The sequence below is a fragment of the Carcharhinus amblyrhynchos genome, chromosome 35, assembly GCF_965287045.1.
Source record: "Carcharhinus amblyrhynchos chromosome 35, sCarAmb.v2.hapA, whole genome shotgun sequence".
Lineage (NCBI taxonomy): Eukaryota > Metazoa > Chordata > Chondrichthyes > Carcharhiniformes > Carcharhinidae > Carcharhinus > Carcharhinus amblyrhynchos.
This window is the reverse complement of record NC_137358.1, coordinates 11,787,909-11,806,439: the sequence shown is the minus strand read 5'-3', so window position 1 is coordinate 11,806,439 and position 18,531 is coordinate 11,787,909. Positions and strand designations below refer to the sequence as shown.

At 49.1% G+C, this 18,531-nt stretch overlaps 1 protein-coding gene across 1 annotated transcript; it reads right to left on the bottom strand.

Annotated features, from left to right (window-relative positions):
• Window positions 1–1,757: 1,757 nt before the first annotated feature.
• Window positions 1,758–10,435, bottom strand: LOC145361632 (interleukin-2 receptor subunit beta-like). Its single transcript, XM_080217511.1, has 5 exons — window positions 10,360–10,435; window positions 9,017–9,204; window positions 6,967–7,112; window positions 5,646–5,841; window positions 1,758–1,855 (listed from the first exon to the last, which is right to left on the bottom strand). The coding sequence occupies exons 1-5, from the start codon at window positions 10,374–10,376 to the stop codon at window positions 1,791–1,793; spliced, it is 612 nt and encodes a 203-aa protein (XP_080073637.1). The 5' UTR covers window positions 10,377–10,435; the 3' UTR covers window positions 1,758–1,790.
• Window positions 10,436–18,531: the final 8,096 nt, after the last annotated feature.

Here is an 18,531-nt window from a genome sequence, read left to right as displayed (position 1 = left end):
ATGAGATTATTGTGAAAATCCCTTACATGCCACACTCCAGCGCTTGTTCGGATACACTGAGGGAGAAATTAGCATGACCAATGCACTTAACCAGCATATTTTCTGGACTGTGGGAGGAAATCGGAGCATCTGGAAGAAACCTACGCAGACATGGGCAGACTCCGCACAGATGGTGACCCAAGCTGGGAATCAAACTCGGGTCCCTGGCGCAGTGAGGCAACAGTGCTAACCACTGCGCCACGATTGTGGATTACAACATCACAGTGAAAACAGCAACCGACAGCGTTGGTCTTCCCTGTTTACCTGGAGATTACTGCTGACCAGCTGAGGGTTATCCAATCAGCACCCTGTTCTCATGTTGCACAAATTGCCTTTGAAGTTCCATTTGAAATTTGACATTCTTGTGACTGTCCTGATGAGTGCAGGATGCAAAGTTTCTGCAGCATGTTTCTTTTATTTCAGCAATACTCAAGTGCTGTATTACCAAGTGACTAAAAGAGAGACATGGTGAGGATTTTGACCCAGCGGCAGTGAAGGAGCGAGTGACGTATTTCCAAGTCAGGATGCAGTAAGAAGTTTCATAACACCAGGTTAAAGTCTAACAGGTTTATTTAGTAGCATAAACTTTCGGAGCGCTGCCCCTGTGAGTTATTCATCTGATGAAGGAACACTGCTCTGAAAGCTCGTGGTTCCAAATAAACCTGTTGGACTTTAACCTGGTGTTGTGAGACTTCTTGCTGTGCCCACCCCAGTCCAACGCCGGCATCTCCACATCAAGTCAGGATGGTGAGTGGCTTTTTAAAATTAATTCATGGGACATGGGTGGCCAGCATTTATTGCCCATCCTTATTTGCCCTTGGAGGGCAGTTGAGAGTCAACCACATTGCTGTGGCTCTGGGAGTCACATGTAGGCCAGAGCAGGTAAGGACGGCAGATTTCCTTCCTCAAAGGACATTGGTGAATCAGATGGGTTTTTCTAATAATCGACAATGGTTTCATGGTCATTGGTAAATTCTTAATTACAAATATTTTTTATTGAATTCAAATTCCACCATCTGCCGTGGCGGGATTCAAACCCAGGTCCCCAGAACATTAGCTGGGTTTCTGGATTAATAGTCCAGCGATAATACCACTAGGCCATCACTTGGAGGGGAACTTGCAGATGGTGGTGTTTCCATGTATCTGCGGCCCTTGTCCTTCTAGATGGTGGTGGTAGTGTGTTTGGAAGGTGCTGTTGGAGGAGCCTTGGGTGAGTTGCTGCAATGCATCTTGTAGATGGTACACACGGCTGCTACTGTCCGTTGGTGATCCGGTGCCGGAGATATTGGGTTTAATTTTCCACTCCCGCTGAAGCTAATGGACTTCTGGATGGCTCACTGCATTTTCCAGCCCCATGGTGACAGGGCTATAAAATTCCACACATCTGGGCGGGATTTTACGGCCTCGCTTGGGTTAAGGCTAGCAATGCCTGCCCGAGGTCACGGAAATTTCTATCATCAGACCCTCGCCCGAATCTGTGGACTTTATCCCTACGATCAGTTGGATTGTAAACAGATGACGGCTGGGATTTTCTGACCTTGCCCATTGCTGGGGTTCTCCAGCCCCGCTGCAGTGAATGGAGTTCAGGTCGAGTGCCAAATTCTCCGTTCTTGCTGGCAGCGATGGCGGGGCGAACGAGATTGGAGGATCCGGGTCGATGTCTCCGATTCTGAATCGATTTAACTGTACAATGGCTTGTCCACTTTTCTTGATCATTGACTTTGGAAATCTCCCATCCTCCTTCTCTTCAGTCACATTTCCCAATCACACTGCGGTGACTTAGCGATGGCAACGCACTTCATAGAATCACAGAATCCTTACAGTGCAGAAGGAGACCATTCAGCCTATCATCCTGCACTGATCACAATCCCACCCAGACCCCGGACCCGTAGCCTCAGATATTTACCTGTTAACCCCCGTAACATTAAGGGAAAATTTAGCATGGCCAATCCACCTAAACTGCATACCTTTGGACACTAGGGGGCAATTTAGAACATAAGAACATAAGAAATAGGAGCAGCAGTAGGCCATCTAGCCCCTCGAGCCTGCCCCACCATTCAGTAAGATCACGGCTGATCTGTCGTGTCTCAGTTCCACTTTCCTGCCCTCTCCCCATAACCCTTAATCCCCTTGCCTATCAAAAACCTATCAACCCGCGGCTTAAATATATTTAGCGAGGCAGCCTCCACCACTTCAACGGGCAGAGAATTCCAGAGATTCACCACCCTTTGAGTGAAGAAGTTCCTCCTCATCTCCGTTCTAAACCGCACCCCGCCCCCCCCCCTTTATTTTGAGGCTGTGCCCTCTAGTCCTACTGTCCTTTCTGAGCGGGAAGAGCCTCTCCACCTCTATCCTATCCATCCCATTCATCATCTTATACGTCTCAATGAGATCTCCCCTCATTCTTCTAAACTCTAACGAGTACAAACCTAGTTTATTCAGCCTCTCCTCACAGTTCAACCCCCCCAACTCCGGTATCAGCCTAGTAAACCTCCTCTGCACTCCCTCCAAGGCCAAAATATCCTTGCGTAAGTGCGGCGACCAAAACTGCACACGGTACTCCAGCTGCGGCCTCACCAGTGCCCTGTACAGCCGCAGCAAGACCTCCCTACTTTTATATTCAATCCCCCTCGCTATGAAGGCCAGCATCCCATTCGCCTTCCTGACCACCTGCTGCACCTGCAGGCTGGGTTTTTGCGACTCATGCACAAGGACCCCGAGGTCCCTCTGCACCGTCGCCTGCTGCAGTTTTTCGCCATGTAAGTAATAGTCCTTCCTACCATTATTCCTACCAAAGTGGACCACCTCGCACTTGCCAACATTAAATTCCATTTGCCATTTCCTGGCCCATTCGCCCAGCCTATCTAGACCCTTCTGCAGACTTTCCACACCCTCCGCAAAATTTGCCGTTCCACAATCTTGGTGTCATCAGCAAATTTCGACACCATACACTCGGTTCCCTCTTCCAGATCGTCTATATAAATGGTAAATAGCTGAGGACCCAGCACCGATCCCTGGGGCACTCCACTAGTCACCAACCGCCAATCCGAATAGCACCCATTAACCCCCACTTTCTGCCTCCTATTTGACAGCCAATCCTCTATCCACGCTAACACCCTACCCCCAACTCCATGCCCCCTGACCTTCTGTAATAACCTCTTGTGCGGTACCTTGTCAAACACCTTCTGAAAATCAAGGAACACCACATCCACCGGCTCTCCTCTATCCACATCCTCATAGAACTCCAGTAAATTCGTCAGACACGACTTCCCCTTAACGAAACCGTGCTGCGTCTGCTCTATCAAGCAATTCCCCTCAAAATGCCTCGCTATTTTCTCCTTGATCACGGATTCTAACATTTTACCTGCAACAGACGTTAAACTAACCGGCCTATAATTCCCCGCCTTTTGCCTGCAACCCTTAAACAACAGCGTAACATCAGCCGTTTTCCAAACTTCCGGCACTTCCCGGAATCCAGCGATGTTTGGAAAATAATCACCAAGGCGTCCACTATCACCTCCGCCATTTCTTTCAGAACCCTCGGATGCATTCCATCCGGTCCTGGGGACTTGTCCACAATCAGTCCCTCCAGTCTGTCAAGCACCGCCTCTCTAGTAACAATAATGTCATTCAGGTCCTCCACTCCTACCACCTTTCCATCGCTAACACCCGGCAAATTATTCACGTCCTCCTCCGTGAAGACCGAAACAAAGAAGTTATTCAAGACCTCAGCCATTTCCCCATCCCCTACCACTAAGTCCTCCCTCTCATCCTCTAAGGGCCCAACGTTCACCCTAGTCAGCCTCTTCCTTTTTATATATTTATAAAAACTCTTACTATCCTTTTTTATATTAAGCGCTAGCCCAGCTTCATAGTTTATCCTACCCTTCTTTATCAACTCCTTCGTCATTCTTTGTTGACATTTAAACCTCTCCCAATCCTCTTCTCGCCCAGTACTCTTAGCTACTCTAAACGCATCCGCTTTTAATACTTTCCTTTACCTCCTTCGTTATCCACGGCTGATTATCTCTCCTCCTACGATCCTTTTTAACCATTGGAATAAATTTCTGCTGAGCACCAAGAAAGATCTCCTTAAAGATCCTCCACTGTTCCTCAGCAGACCTACCTTCCAACGCGCTCCCCCAATCAACATTCGCCAATTCCTCTCTCATCCTATCGTACTCCCCTCTGTTCAAACAAAGGACACAGGTCTGGGAACCCACTTTCTCCTCTTCCATCTGCATCAGAAACTCCACCATACAATGATCACTCTTCCCAAGAGGATCCTTACAGTCATAGCTGGGGTGCAGAGAAAGATCAACTTAGGTCCATTCAAAAGTCTGATGGCAGCAGGGAAGACGCTGTTCTTGGGTCGGCTGGTACGTGACCTCAGACTTTTGTATCTTTTTCCCCACGGAAGAAGGTGGAAGAGAGAATGTCCGGGGTGCAGGGGGGTCCTTAGTTATGCTGGCTGCTTTGCCGAGGCAGCGGGGAGTGTAGACAGAGTCAATGGATGGGAGGCTGGTTTGCGTGATGGATTGGGCTACGTTCACGACCCCTGGTTCTAGAATTCTCCGCCAAGGGAAGCAATTTTATCCTGTCCAATCTAACTCTTTCCGTCACAGTTTTGTCCACCTCTATCAAGTCCTCCCCTCAGTCTTCTTTGTTCCAACGAAAATAACCCCAGCCTGTGGAATCTCTTCTCATCGCTACACTTTCCCAGCCCTGGCATCTTAGGCCGAGCAGTCTAAGTCCGTAAGCAATGGAATGTAAAGGGCTGCGATGGAAGCAGAGAGATGGCAGAGAAGTAGGACACCTTTGAGCCAAATCCCTTTTCGGACTTTTGGCTCAGATCAAGTGGAGCGTCTGCTCTTAATGTCTGCTACGGGTGACACAGTGGTTAGCACTGCTGCGTCACAGTGCCAGGGACCCGGGTTCGATTCCCGGCTTGGGTCACTGTCTGTGTGGAGTCTGCACGTTCTCCCCATGTCTGCGTGGGTTTCCTCCGGGTGCTCCGGTTTCCTCCCCCAGTCCGAAAAATGTGCTAAATTCCCCCTTAGTGTACCCGAACAGGCGCCGGAGTGCGGCAACTAGGGAATTTTCACAGTAACATAATTGCAGTGTTAACGTAAATTTCTTGTGACACTAAATAAATAAACTTTAAAAGAGGGTGGCTAACAGCGAACTTGCAGTGGCTCTGGAGTCACAGGTAGGCCAGACCGGGTAAGGATGGCAGATTTCCTTCTCTGAAGGACAGTAGTGATTCTTTTATGTACCTTACTAAGGTGGCACAGTGGTTAGTACTGCTGCCTCAGAGTGCCAGAGGCTTGAGCTAGACTCGGGTCACTGACTGTGAGGAGTTTGCACCTTCTCCTTGTGTCTGCGTGGGTTTCCTCCGGATGCTCCGGTTTCCTCCCACAGTCCAAAGATGTGCGGGTTAGGTTGGATTGGCCATGCTAAATTGACCAGGGGGGATTAGCAGGGTAAATATGTGGGGTTCCCGGGATAGGGCCTGGGAAGGATTCTGGTCGTTGCAGACTGGATGGGCCAAATGGCCTCCTTCTGCGCTCTAGGGGTTCTATGATTCAATGGTGTTGAGTACTTACCGACAGAGGGTAGGGATGCTTTGGATTTCCATGCCACCATGTGACTCCAATCGCTCCACGTGCTGTTATATCTCTCTGGATTGTCCTCGACGATCTTAACACGGATTTGCGCCTTGTAGACGCGGTCTGCTTTCAGGTTAGCCGCATCGATCTTCGTCCTCTGTTCATTTTGCACAACCTGAAACCTCTTGGCATCCTAGAACGTGAAAGAATGGTGGGTAACTCAACCTGAAGCTCCCAGCAAAGACTTCCTTTCTATTCTTCATTGGACAATGGCTGGGCCAGCATTTATTGCCCATCCCTAGTTGCCCTTGGAGGGCAGTTGAGAGTCACCCACATTGCTGTGGCTCTGGAGTCACATGTAGGCCAGACCGGGTAAGGGCGGTAGATTTCCTTCTCTAAAGGGCATTAGTGAACCAGATGGGTTTTTCCGACAATGGTTTCATGGTCATCAGGAGATTCTTAATTCCAGATTCTTTTTACTGAATTCAAATTCCACCAGCTGCCGTGGCGGGATTCGAACACCAGGTTCCCAGAACATGAGCTAAGTTTCTGGATTAATAGTCTAGCGATAATACCACTAGGCCATTGCCTCCTTGCTTGGCGAGATGACCTGTGGCACAGTGCTGAACCACGAGCTGTGTTCACCACTAAAGAACCGTAGAATTCTTACAGTGCTGAAGGAGGCCATTCAGCCCATCGGGCCTGCACAAACACCTCAGGCCCTATTCCCATAACCCCACATATTTATCCTGCTCCTCCACCTGCCACAAAGGGGCAATTTAGCATGGCTAACCCACCTAACCCGCACATCTTTGGATGGAAACCGGAGCAATGGGAAGAAACCCACTCTGACACGGGGAGAACGTGCAGACCCCGAGCAGACAGTGACCTGAGGCTTGGGGGGGAATTGAACCCGGGTCCCCGACGCTGTGAAGCAGCAGTGCTAACCACCGCGCCACCGTGCTGCCCATTTTGGTAGGATCTGAAAATGCTCTCCATCTTCCACCCAATTTCGTAGACTTTGTAAACATGGGACGGCACGACGGCACAGTGGGTTAGCACTGCTGCCTCGCACACCAGGGACCTGGGTTCGATTCCTGGCTCGGGTCACTGTCTGTGTGGAGTCTGCACATTCTCCCTGTGTCTGTGTGGGTTTCCGCTGGGCGCTCCGATTTCTTCCCACAGTTTAAAGATAGTTCGGTGGATTGGCCATGGTAAGTTGCCCTTTAGCGTCCAAAGGCAATTTAACATGGCTGATCCACCCTAAGCTGCACGTTTCTGGAAAATCCACCCGGTATACAAAAATGAATGAACTTACTCTCCAGTGTTCGTCCTCAGTCTTATATCTCATTTCGAATTTCAGTTTATCCTCAAAAACGTCATCACGCTCCACCAGCCAAACAAAATCTGTCCCGATTCTGGAATTATTGACGATTGTCAAGTTGTACGGTGGCATTAGCTTGACTACAAGACAGAAAAGATCGGACGCATCATTTTCTCAGCGGCTGAAGAGGCCTTTTGGTTGTATCACAGCTCGGTATGGGCTCCTGCTCTGCCCAAGACCACAAGGAACGCAAAGGGTCGTGAACGAAGCCCAGTCCATCATGCAAACGATCCACTGACCCCGTCTACACTCCCCGCTGCCTCAGGGAAAAGCAGCCAGCATAATTAAGGACCCCACGCACCCCGGACATTCTCTCTTCCACTTTCTTCCGTCGGGAAAAAGATACAAAACTCTGAGGTCACGTACCGACCGACTCAAGAACAGCTTCTTCCCTGCTGCCGTCAGACTTTTGAATGGACCCACCTCGCACTAAGTTGATCTTTCTCTACACCCTAGCTATGACTGTGACACTATATTCTGCACCCTCTCCCTTCCTTCTCCCCCTATATACTCTATGTACGGTATGCATAGAGCGCAAGAAGCCATTGGGAAGGAATTGGTTAAGCATTTGGAAAGGAGAGTTGTAAAAAGACAGGAGGAAGGAGATGGAAAATGGGCTTCCAGCAGAGATGTGATGGGTCAAATGGCCGTTCCAGGAGCGGGCATTGGTGGGGTTTATTGAAGTTGGGAGGTATGGGAGATGTATCCAAGGCAAAGATTGTTTTAGACGTCTGGTAGCTGAGACAGAAATTTATCCAGCCAAGGTTCACAGTTTTTGTTTCAGACTTGCTTAGGTTTTGTAGCTGTCATAAGAAATAAGAAAGAGGAGCAGGAGTAGGCCATCTAGCCCTTCGAGCCTAGTATGTTAAAACTGTCACGTTTATGACCATGTTCTAGACCAAAGAAGGCTGAATGGCCATGCAATGACAAAAGTGGGCAGTTGTCAGGAGTATGAGAGTGTGGGAGGTTTCCCTGGGAGTACGGGATTTTGGCTGTCCTCCCTGGGAGTGTGGGGGTTCTCCCTGGGATTGTGGGAACTCTCCCCCGGGAGTGTGGGGATTCTGTCCCTGGGCATGGGGGAGTGTGGAAGTTCTCCCCAAGAGCGTGAGAGTTTCCCCCATGAGTAGAGAATTGCTGGGAGTTTTCCCTGGGAACGTAGGAGTGTGGGAGTTCTATCCGGCAGTGGGGGAGAGTGGGAGTTTTTCCCTGGGAGTGTGGGAATTCTTTCCAGAAGTGTGAAATTGTGGGGGTTCTCCCCGAGAGTGTGGGAGTGTAAGAGTTCTACTCGGGAATGTGGGAGTGTGGGAATTCTCCCCGGGAATGTGGGAGTTGTCACAGGGATGTGGGAGTTCTCCCCGGGAGTGGGGAATTGTGGGAATTCTCCCCAAGAATGTGGGAGTTCTCCCAGGAAGTGTAGGTGTTCTCCCAGGAATGTGGGAGTGTGGGGGTTCTCCCAGGAATGTGGGCGTTATTCCCAGCGGTCAGAGAGTGTGGGAGTTCTTCCTGGGAGTGTGGGAGTTCTGCCCAGGACTGTGGGAGTTCTCTCCAGGAGTGGACGAATGTGGGAGTTCTCCCTGGGATCGTGGTGGCACAGTGGTTAGCACCACTGCCTCACAGCACCAGGGACCCAGGATCGATTGGGTCACCGTCTGTGCGGAGTTTGCACATTCTCCCCATGTCTGCGTGGGTTTCCTCCGGGTGTGCCGGTTTCCTCTTACAGTCCAAAGCTGTGCAGGTTGGGTGGATTGGCCATGCTAAATTGTCCCTTAGTGTCCAAAGACGTGCAAGTTAGGTGGCCGGTAAATATGTGGGGTTACAGTGATGGGGCGGGGAAGGGGGCCTGGTTAAGATACTCTGTCAGAGGGTTGGTGCAGAGGACACAATGGCTTCTTTAGCGCAGTTGGGGTTCTATGAGCTACACACAGGTACACAGCCAGGCTGGAAGGGAGGAAATGGTTCAAATAGAATGCTTAATTTCACCTACTGTGTTGGAATGGTTTAAATTCTTGAATCCATGCAACCTCCTGGAGAGGCCCAGGCCCTGGGCACGACAGAGAGATGTTAAAAGCCTGCACGGGAGCAAAGTAGGGGACCTCAAGGTGGCAAATTCTGTTTTGTCTCTTCGATGAGCTCGATTCCTGCTTTGGCCTGCAGGTCAGTGGGAAATCAGAGCTGCAAAACACAAAATGGGGTCAGAGGGTCAGAGCAAAGAGAAAACAAGACCGGGGCGGGGGGGGGGGTGGGGGGTGGAGAGGCCAGAGAAGCTGTACCTTCGGCAGAGAGGGTCAGGGGAAATTTAATCAGTGCGTTCAGGAAGGAGCTTCGTGTAATCCCTACAGCGCAGAAGGAGGCCATTCGACCCATCGAGCCTGCACAGACAACTATCCTACCCAGGCTCTATCCCCATAACGCCACACGTTAACCCTGCTAATCCCCCTGATGTTAAGGGCGAGTTAGCATGGCCAATCCACCTCACCTTAGCTTATGAAAATAGGTTGAATAGACTGGGTCTGTACTCATTAGAGTTTAGAAGGCTGAGCGGGGAGGGGGGGGATCTTATAGGGACTTACAAGATAATGAAGGGGATGGATAGGGTAGAGGTAGAGAGATTCTTCCCACTTAGGAAGGAAATCAGGACTAGGGGGCACAGCCTCAAAATAAGGGAGGGACAGTTTAGAACAGAGTTGAGGAGGAACTTCTTCACTCAAAGGGTGGTGAATCTCTGGAATACTCCGCCCATTGAAGTGGTGGAGGCTTCCTCGCTGAATATATTTAAGTCACGGGTAGATAGATTTCTGATAGACAAGGGAATTAAGGGTTACGGGGAGAAAGTGGGAAAGTGGAACTGATCCACTTCAGATCAGCCATGATCTTATTGAATGGTGGGGCAGGCTCGAGGGGCTAGATGGCCTACTCCTGCTCCTATTTCTTATGTACTTATGATTCATGCCTGGACGGGGACAAGGGGACGGGGGGGGCGGGGGGAGAGAGAGAGGAAGAGGGAGAGTGAGGGGTTCCAACTGAACTGTTGCTGAAAGGGCAGTTGGTTTACAGGCAAGCTTCTTCCAATCAACTTATTATTTCCTGTTTTTTTTAAACCATTGAGTTACCACAAAGCCACAAAATAGTCAGCTCACCCCATTGAAAAGATTTTGCGTTGAGCATTCTGTCTGCCTCCGAAATATTTAACCTTTCTGAATCTCCAGAGGAGTCGAAATATCTCATCACAAAATGCAAGAACAGCTCCGGTTTAGCAATACTCCCGATCCACAAATACCCCAATTTTAATATTCTCACTCTTGTTTCCAAATCCCAACCAGGCCTTACCTCTTTAGCTGTGTCATCTCTGTCAGCCCCACAACACCCTCAGATCACTGGGCTCCTCACATCCTGGCCTCGTGACCGTTCCCGGTTTTAACCGTTTTCTCGTTGTTGACTGGATTATTCTGGAATCGCCGAGACTGCGTGGTGTATCCAAGATGGCGGGCGGATCCACCGGAAGCCGTTTCTGCTGGAGATTGCAGTGGCGGGAGGCGAGCCTGTGGGAGGCGAGGGTGCTTGGGGAATTGGCAAGACTCTCACAAACTCGGTAAGGCCATTTGAACTTTCCTCACTTCCTTTTCCCTCTTCTCCATCTTCTCTCTTTTACCCTCACTGGTACTTCTAAAACTAGGCCTATCAGTCCACTATTCCCTGCCTTTAAAGTATTCAATACTTCTGATTTCTCTCGAGTCTTTAATCCCTTATAAAAACAAATGAGTGCGGAATTCCAACACACCCCTTTTTTTCTGTAGCAGGAATGTTGGAGTTGTGAATGTTTTAGGCAAGTCTTAACTTCTTGTGAAGGGTAGGTCAAAACTAGAGCTTGCCAGCTGTCAAGTTATTTAAATAGTCAGCCATTTAAAAATTGAGAAAGACTGCCTGCCTGTGTCTGTGAGAGTGGAAAAGTATCTATCACAGCAGCTTCAATAGCTGTTTGTTGATATAAGCCCAAGGGCTATCGATCAATATTTGATATGTGACTGCCTATCACAACCAAATATTATTGCAGTGGGGTTTGGGGGTTTAGGCTGTAAGTTTACATTTGATTGACAGAGGTTATTAAAAGATTAGCTGTCTTCAGTGTGGGGTCATGAACACAAATGCATGTTTTTGTGAACACGGATGCATTGGAACACGGATGCTGAGTTCCTCCCAAGAATTTTTGCTTTCCATTTCAGATCATCAGCATCCACAGCTTTTTATTTTAGCTTTTATGGCCAAATGGATGGCATGGTGGCACAGTGGTTGGCACTGCTGCCTCACAATGCCAGGGACCTGGGTTCGATTCCAGTCTCAGGTTATTGTCTGTTTAGGGTTTGCGCATTCTCCCTGTGTCTGTGTGGGTTTCCTCTGGGACTTCTGGTTTCCTCCCACACTCCAAAAATTAGGGGAATTGGCCATGTTAAATTGCCCCTTAGTATCCAAAGATGTGTGGGCTGGAAGGATTTGTGGGGTAAATACTGGGGCTATCAGGATGGGGGGGGTGGGCCTGGGAAAGATGCTCTGTCAGAGAGTCTGTTGATGGGCCAAATGGCCTCCTTCTGCACTGTAGGATTCCGTGACTTTATTCAAAGGGAAAACATTTCTCCTCAGTTCCCTTTCCAGATCTTTGGTTAGCCGACTTTTCTGTTCTCTATTTCCCTCCCTTAGGTGAGTGGGTGTGGCTGGCCAGGCCAGAATTTACCACCCAGCCCTGAGGAAGAGTTGCCTTCCTGAACCTTTGCAGCAGCTGTGGTGTAGGTACATCCACTGTGCTGTTAGGGGTCAGAGGTGAAGTTCTGCATGTTGGCTTTTGTTGAAAAATGTACAAAATGGAATCAATAACCACGCTCGAACAGAAGTAATTCCCTCATGTGTGAAAGAGAGGGAACTCCAGGAGTCTAAATGCACTAAGCAGATAAATCATCATCGTAGAACAGAATCATAGAATCCCTACAGTGCAAAAGGAGGCCATTTGGCCCATTGAGTCTGCACTGACTCTCAGACCCTAACCCCGTAACCTCACTTATTTGCTCCGCCAACCTACGCATTTTGGGGTATTTTAGCATGGTCAATCCACCTAACTTGGAGTGTGGGAGGAAACCAGAGCGCCTGGAGGAAACCCACGCAGACACGGGGAGAACATACAAACTTTGCACAGACACTCAATGCCAGGATTGAACCTGGTCCCTGGCGCTGTGAGGCAGTAGTGCTAACCAGTATTGGCCTATTTGTATATGCATGTATGGAACATGTGTGTGTGTGTGTGTGTGTACCAGTGTGTGTGCATGTATGTGTGTGTGTGCGCGTGTGTGTGCATGCATGTCTGTGCGTACGTGTGTGTATGCAAATGCGTGTATATGAGTGCCCCAATGTGTGTATTTGTGTGTGTGTGCTATGTCTGCGTATGTCTGTCTGTGTGTGTGTACGTGTGTCGTGTGTGTATGTGCAAATGTATGCATGTATGTATTTGAGTGTGTGAGTGTACATGCATCTGGGCAATAATTAATGCCAATATTTGACAGTTTGCAAGCTTATTGGGTTCCAGCTGGAAGTTATACTGTTATGAAAATTAACAATACTCTTTCTCTCGAATCATTGCTCTGTAAGTTACATCAACTCAGGACAATCAACAAGCGATCCGCTTAATAACAGACAGAGTGCGTTCTCCTCTGAGGATCAACCCACACCCCTGAAAGATTGCGACTGGATTGCAGACATTAGAACAAAGTGAAATACAGAGAGAGAGAGAAGGAATAAATGTGTAGTCACCTTCTAATATCTGGCAGCTGGTTCCAAAAGCGCTGACTCCTCTGAGGCGATGAGATAGAGTAGATCTGATATGAGTCACTAGGTACTGGAGTTTGACATGACGAGAGCTGATCTAACGGTCCGATATGATGTCAGGTGCACACACACACACACACACACACACACACACACAGGATCTCATTGCGCGGTGTGTCTGAGGTCGCTAGTTTTGTGGCTTCTTGTTTTCTCACACTGATACATAGCTGGGGGCGGTTGGTCAAAGAGGAGATGGAAATAAAGGTAGATAAGAGTACCTGTGTCTCAGCAGCGGAGAGGTTCACTTCACCCTTTTTCGGGGAAAGGGGCAGCAGACACATCCTCCCATCTTGTCCTGAAGCTGGGTGGACCCCAGAACCGTCGGCAAACGCTGGTTCGGAACTCATCAACAGGAATGGAGAGCGAGCAAGTTTCCCCTCACCGCGGCTGCCCCTGATTGCAACTTTCGCCATAAGCGTTGGCCTAATTGACAAGGCCCACAGTTAAATACTGGCCCAGTTGGCAAGACCCATAGGTAATTGAAGGCCTAGCTGACAAGGCCCATAGGTAAATGTAGGCCTGGTTGGCGAGGCCCATAGGTAAATGAAGGCCTGGTTGTCAAGGCCCATAGATAAATGGAGGCCTAATTGGTCAAAGCCCACAAGTAGATGAAGGCCTAGCTGTCCAACAAAGCTGGGATCCTGCAGTCCTTGTCTCTCTGGTGAAGGCAGTGGAAGAGATTCTTTATTCTGATCTTTCTCATTGGCTCCGCCCCACCCCCCACCCCCCACCCCACACAGCATCCTGGTGCCAGTTGAAGTGTTAGATTCAGGATGAATCATGAATGATATACTGAGCTTGTAGGCAAATCTAATTTCCTAACCTGCCAATCTGAAAGAGGCTTCAATCGGTGTGCACTTTCCGAATGGTTAACCAGAAGTCCCAGTACACCGCTCGAATCGCTCGACACTCCCACCCTGGCGAATGCCACCAAGACTTGCATTTAGATAGCATCCTCAGAGACCAGGAGCACCCGCAAAGTGCCTCGCAGCCATGGCAAGTGGAGAGCTCCCCCCCCAGATGGAGGGGCCAAGGCTGCCATGAGCTTAGGAGTCGAATGTCCTTGACAAAACTGAGCGTCAGCGCGATGGGAACATTAGGAGCAGAAGGAGGCCATTCAGCCCTTCGAGCCCGCTGCGCCAGTCAACCCAGATCAAACCTGAATAAGTGGCTTAGTGTGCTGCCTGACAGGCTGGGTGGCTGCAGGGTGGTGGGGGGGTTGGGGGAGGGATGGGGGGGTTTGGGGGGGTGGAAGCAGATTCTGAAGTGGGCAATTTCGCAGGGGGATGTGTCCAGGGAAAGAGCAAGGAAATGAGATCATTCTATCAAAAGCTAGTGCCCACACAATGGGCCGAATGGCTTCCTTTTGTGATTCTATAAACCGGGAGTGAGGTCCCTCCTGACCTCTGTTGTCTGAGAGCAAAATAGCAGAATAAAGGTCAGCGCTTTCTGAGAGCAAAATGGCAGTGTCAACAATAACAATGATTAATACAGGAGGATTTCACCCTTTGACATTCAATGGCGTTACCATCACTGAAGTCCCCACTCTGAACATTGTTGGGGTTACCATTGACGAGAAACTCAACTGGACCCACCACATAAACACTATGGCTACAAGAGCAGGTCAGAGGCTAGGAATACTGCGGAGAGTAACTCACCTCCTGACTCCCCAAAGCCTGTCCACCATCCACAAGGCACAAGTCAGGAGTGTGATGGAAGACTCTCCACTTGCCTGGATGGGGGCAGCTCCAACAGCACTCAAGAAGCTCAACACCATCCAGGACGAAGCAGCTCCGCTTGATTGGCACCCCATCCACAAACATTCACTCCCTCCACCACCAACACTCAGTAGCAGCCGTGTGTACCATCTACAAAATGCACTGCAGCAATTCACCAAAGACCCTTAGACAGCATGACCAGTTCCATCTAGAAGGAGAAGGTCAGCAGACACATGGGAACACCACCCCCTGCAAGTTCCCCTCCAAGCCACTCACCATCCTGGAAATATATCGGCTTTTCCTTCGCAGTCGCAGGGTCAAAATCCTGGAATTCCCTCCCTAACGGCATTGTGGGTCAACCCACAGCACGTGGACTGCAGCGATTCAAGAAGGCAGCTCACCCACCACCTTCCCAAGGGGCAACTAGGGATGGGCAATAAATGCTGGTCCAGCCAGCGACGCCCATGTCCCACGAATGAATAAAAAAAAATTTACCCGTGTTTAAACAAATTATATTTCATAGTGAGTTTTGCTGTATTAGCTGGAGCAAACTTGGTTATACTGATGACCGAGGCAGTATTTGAGAGAGAGGGCTGGTTGGTGACTGCGCCATTAACCGAAGGTGGCATCAGAGAAGGTGAAAATAGATTTGAAAGTGGGCACCAAGTGTGGCTCAAAGTCTAAACTTTGAGGAAGAGATAGGTAGTCCAGATAAGAATGCAGGTTTTGATTAGATTTGATTTATTACTGTCACATGTATTAACATACAGTGAAAAGTATTGTTTCTTGTGCACTATACAGACAGAGTATACCATTCATAGAGAAGGAAAGAACATCAGAAATAGGAGCAGGAGTAGGCCATCTAGCCCTTCGAGCCTGCCCCGCCACTCAATAAGATCATGGCTGATCTGAAGTGGATCAATTCCACTTTCCCGCTTTCTCCCCATAACCCTTAATTCCCCTGTCTATCAGAAACCTATCTACCCGTGACTTAAATATATTCAGCGAGGTAGCCTCCACCACTTCAACGGGCAGAGAATTCCAGAGTTCACCACCCTTTGAGTGAAGAAGTTCCATCTCAACTCTGTTCTAAACTGCTCCCCCCCTCGCTTATTTTGAGATTGTGCCTTCTAGTTCTGGTTTCCTTTCTAAGTGGAAAGAATCTCTCTACCACTACCCTATCTAGCCCCTTCATTATCTTATACATCTCTATAAGATCCCCCCTCAGCCTTCTAAACTCCAAAGAGTACAGGCCCAGTCTATTCAATCTCTCCTCATTAGCTAACCCCCTCATCTCCGGTATCAGCTTGGTGAACATTCTTTGCACTCCCTCCAAGGCCAATATATCCTTTTGCAAATAAGGGGACCAAAACTGCACACAGTACTCCAGTTGCAGCCTCACAGTGCCCTGTACAGTTGCAGCAAGACCTCCCTGCTTTTATATTCTATCCCCCTCGCGATAAAGTCCATTTGCCTTCTTGATCACCTGCTGCACCTGCAGACTGAGTTTTTGCGACTTGTGCACAAGGACCCCCAGGTCCCTCTGCACCGTAGCATGCTGCAACTTTTCACCCTTTAAATAATCCCTCCTACTATTATTTCTACCAAAGTGGATAACCTCACATTTGCTAACGTTATACTCCATCTGCCAGGTCCTCACCCACGCACTCAGCCTATCCAGATCTCTGGAAACGAGAGAGTGCAGAAGGTAGTGTTCCAGTCATAGCTGGGGTGTAGACAAAGATCAACTGAGTGCGAGATAGATCCATTCAAAAGTCTGATGGCAGCAGGGAAGGAGCCGTTTTTGAGCCAGTTGGTACGTGACCTCAGACTTTTGTATCTTTTTCCCAAAGGAAGAAGGTGGAAGAGAGAATGTCCGCGGTGCATGGGGCCCTTAATTATGCTGGCTGCTTTGCCGAGGCAGCGGGGAGCGTTGACCGAGTTAATGGATGGGAGGCTGGTTTGCGCGATGGATTGGGCTACATTCATAACCTTTTGTAGTTCCTTGCGGTCTTGGGCAGAGCAGGAGCCCACACCAAGCTGTGATACAACCAGAAAGAATGCTTTCTACGGGGCACCTGTAAAAGTTGAGTTTATAAGGTTGGTTAGAATTCCGTTACAAGCAGAGTTTGGGAAAGGAAGAGACAGGCGAAGAAGAAATTCCGAAAATGAATTGGAAAGAAATAGGTTGGAGGGGGACGGGGTGTCAGAACGTATAAACCGGACTCATTTCATGAAAAGGAAGTAAGAGAGAGATTTGATGATGAGGCAACTTAAACTCTGGTTTTGATTCAGCGAGGAACATTCACTGAGGGACGAAATTCTGTTAAGGACGGAACTGGAATGTACTTCTACCCTTTGAGAAAATGGATAAGGCATTACAATAGCCATTGCGTAGAGTGCTTATTGAGAAGAGCGTTATGAGAGTACGCATCACTTTCAGATTTACAGATAAATGATCACGATACTGAGCTGTGCTTCTCACGAATGAGCTAGTTCCAGACATTTTTTCAGTGAATTCTGTCTAGTCAACCCTTGTGGGTTTCCTCTGGGTGCTCCTGTATCCTCTCATGCTCGAAAGGTACACGGGTTAGGTGAATTGGCCATGCTAAATTAGCCCCTTTGTGTCAGGGGACTGGCAAGGGGTAAATACATGGGGTTACGGGGACAGGACCTGGGTGGGATTGTTGCCAGCACGGACTCGATAGGCCGAATGGCCTCCTTCTGCACTATAGGGATTCCATAAAATCTAAAGAGGAGGCAGAATCAGAGCTTTGTGGAGTGCGCGGAAGAAAGAGAAATGGTATTTCATAGAAGAGTCATAGAAATCCTATGGTGCAGAAGGAGGCTATTCAGCCCATTGATCCTGACAATCCTACCCTATCCCCATAATTCCACATATTTACCCAATTTAGCAATTTAGCATGGCCAATCCACCTAACCAGCTGTCTTGTGGACTGTGAGAGGAAACCCACGCCGACATGGGGAGAATGTGCAGACTCCGCACAGACAGTGAACTGAGGCTGGAACTGAACCCAGGTTCTTGGCGCAGTGAGGCAGCAGTTCTAACCACTGTGCCACCGTGCTGCTGTGACAGATGTCGTAAGCCTTTGAATCCTGAATCGGAGGGAAGACAATGACCGACTGGTATTGCCATGAATGGGGTGGCACGGTCGCACAGTGGGTTAGCACAGCTGCTTCACAGCTCCAGGGTCCTGGATTCGATTCCCGGCTCGGGTCACTGTCTGTGTGGAGTTTGCACATTCTCCTTGTGTCTGTGTGGGTTTCCTCCCACAGTCCGAAAGACGTGCTGTTTAGGATGCATTGGCCGTGCTAAATTTCCCCTGGGTGTACCCGAAGAGGTGCCGGAGTGTGGCGAATAGGGGATTTTCACATTAACTTCATTGCAGTGTTAAGCTCAGCCTACTTGTGACACTAATAAATAAAGTTAAAACTTTAACTTAAAACTCGTGGGTAGTGGTGTCCCGAGGTATCTGCTGCCCTGGTTCTTCTAGATGGAAGTGGTTGTGGGTTTGGAAGGTGCTGTCTAAGGAGTCTTTGTCAATTCCCAGGAATGTATCTTGTAGATGGTACACACGGCTGCTACTGAGCGCCGGTGGTGGAGGGAGTGGATGTTTGTGGATTGGGTTCCGATCAAGCGGGGTTGCTTTGTCCTGGATGGTGTGGAGCTTCTTGAGTGTTGTTGGAGCTGCCCCCATCCAGGCAAGTGGGGAGTATTCCATCACACTCCTGACTTGTGTCTTGTAGATGGGGGACAGGCTCTGGGGAGTCAGGAGCTGAGTTATTCACCAGAGTATTTCCTAGCCTCTAACCTGCTCTTGTAGCCACAGTGTTTATGTGGCTGGGTTCAGTTTCTGGTCAATGATAATCCCACGGATGTTGACAGTGGGCA

Bases quoted from the DNA above. Each gene is read 5' to 3' on its own strand.
- LOC145361632 (XM_080217511.1), bottom strand. The intron at 7,113-9,016 runs GTAGGTGAAATT...TCTGTCTTGTAG, and splicing joins ATTTAAACCATTCCAACACA to TCAAGCTAATGCCACCGTAC. The intron at 5,842-6,966 runs GTAAGTTCATTC...TTCACGTTCTAG, and splicing joins CTGAGGACGAACACTGGAGA to GATGCCAAGAGGTTTCAGGT.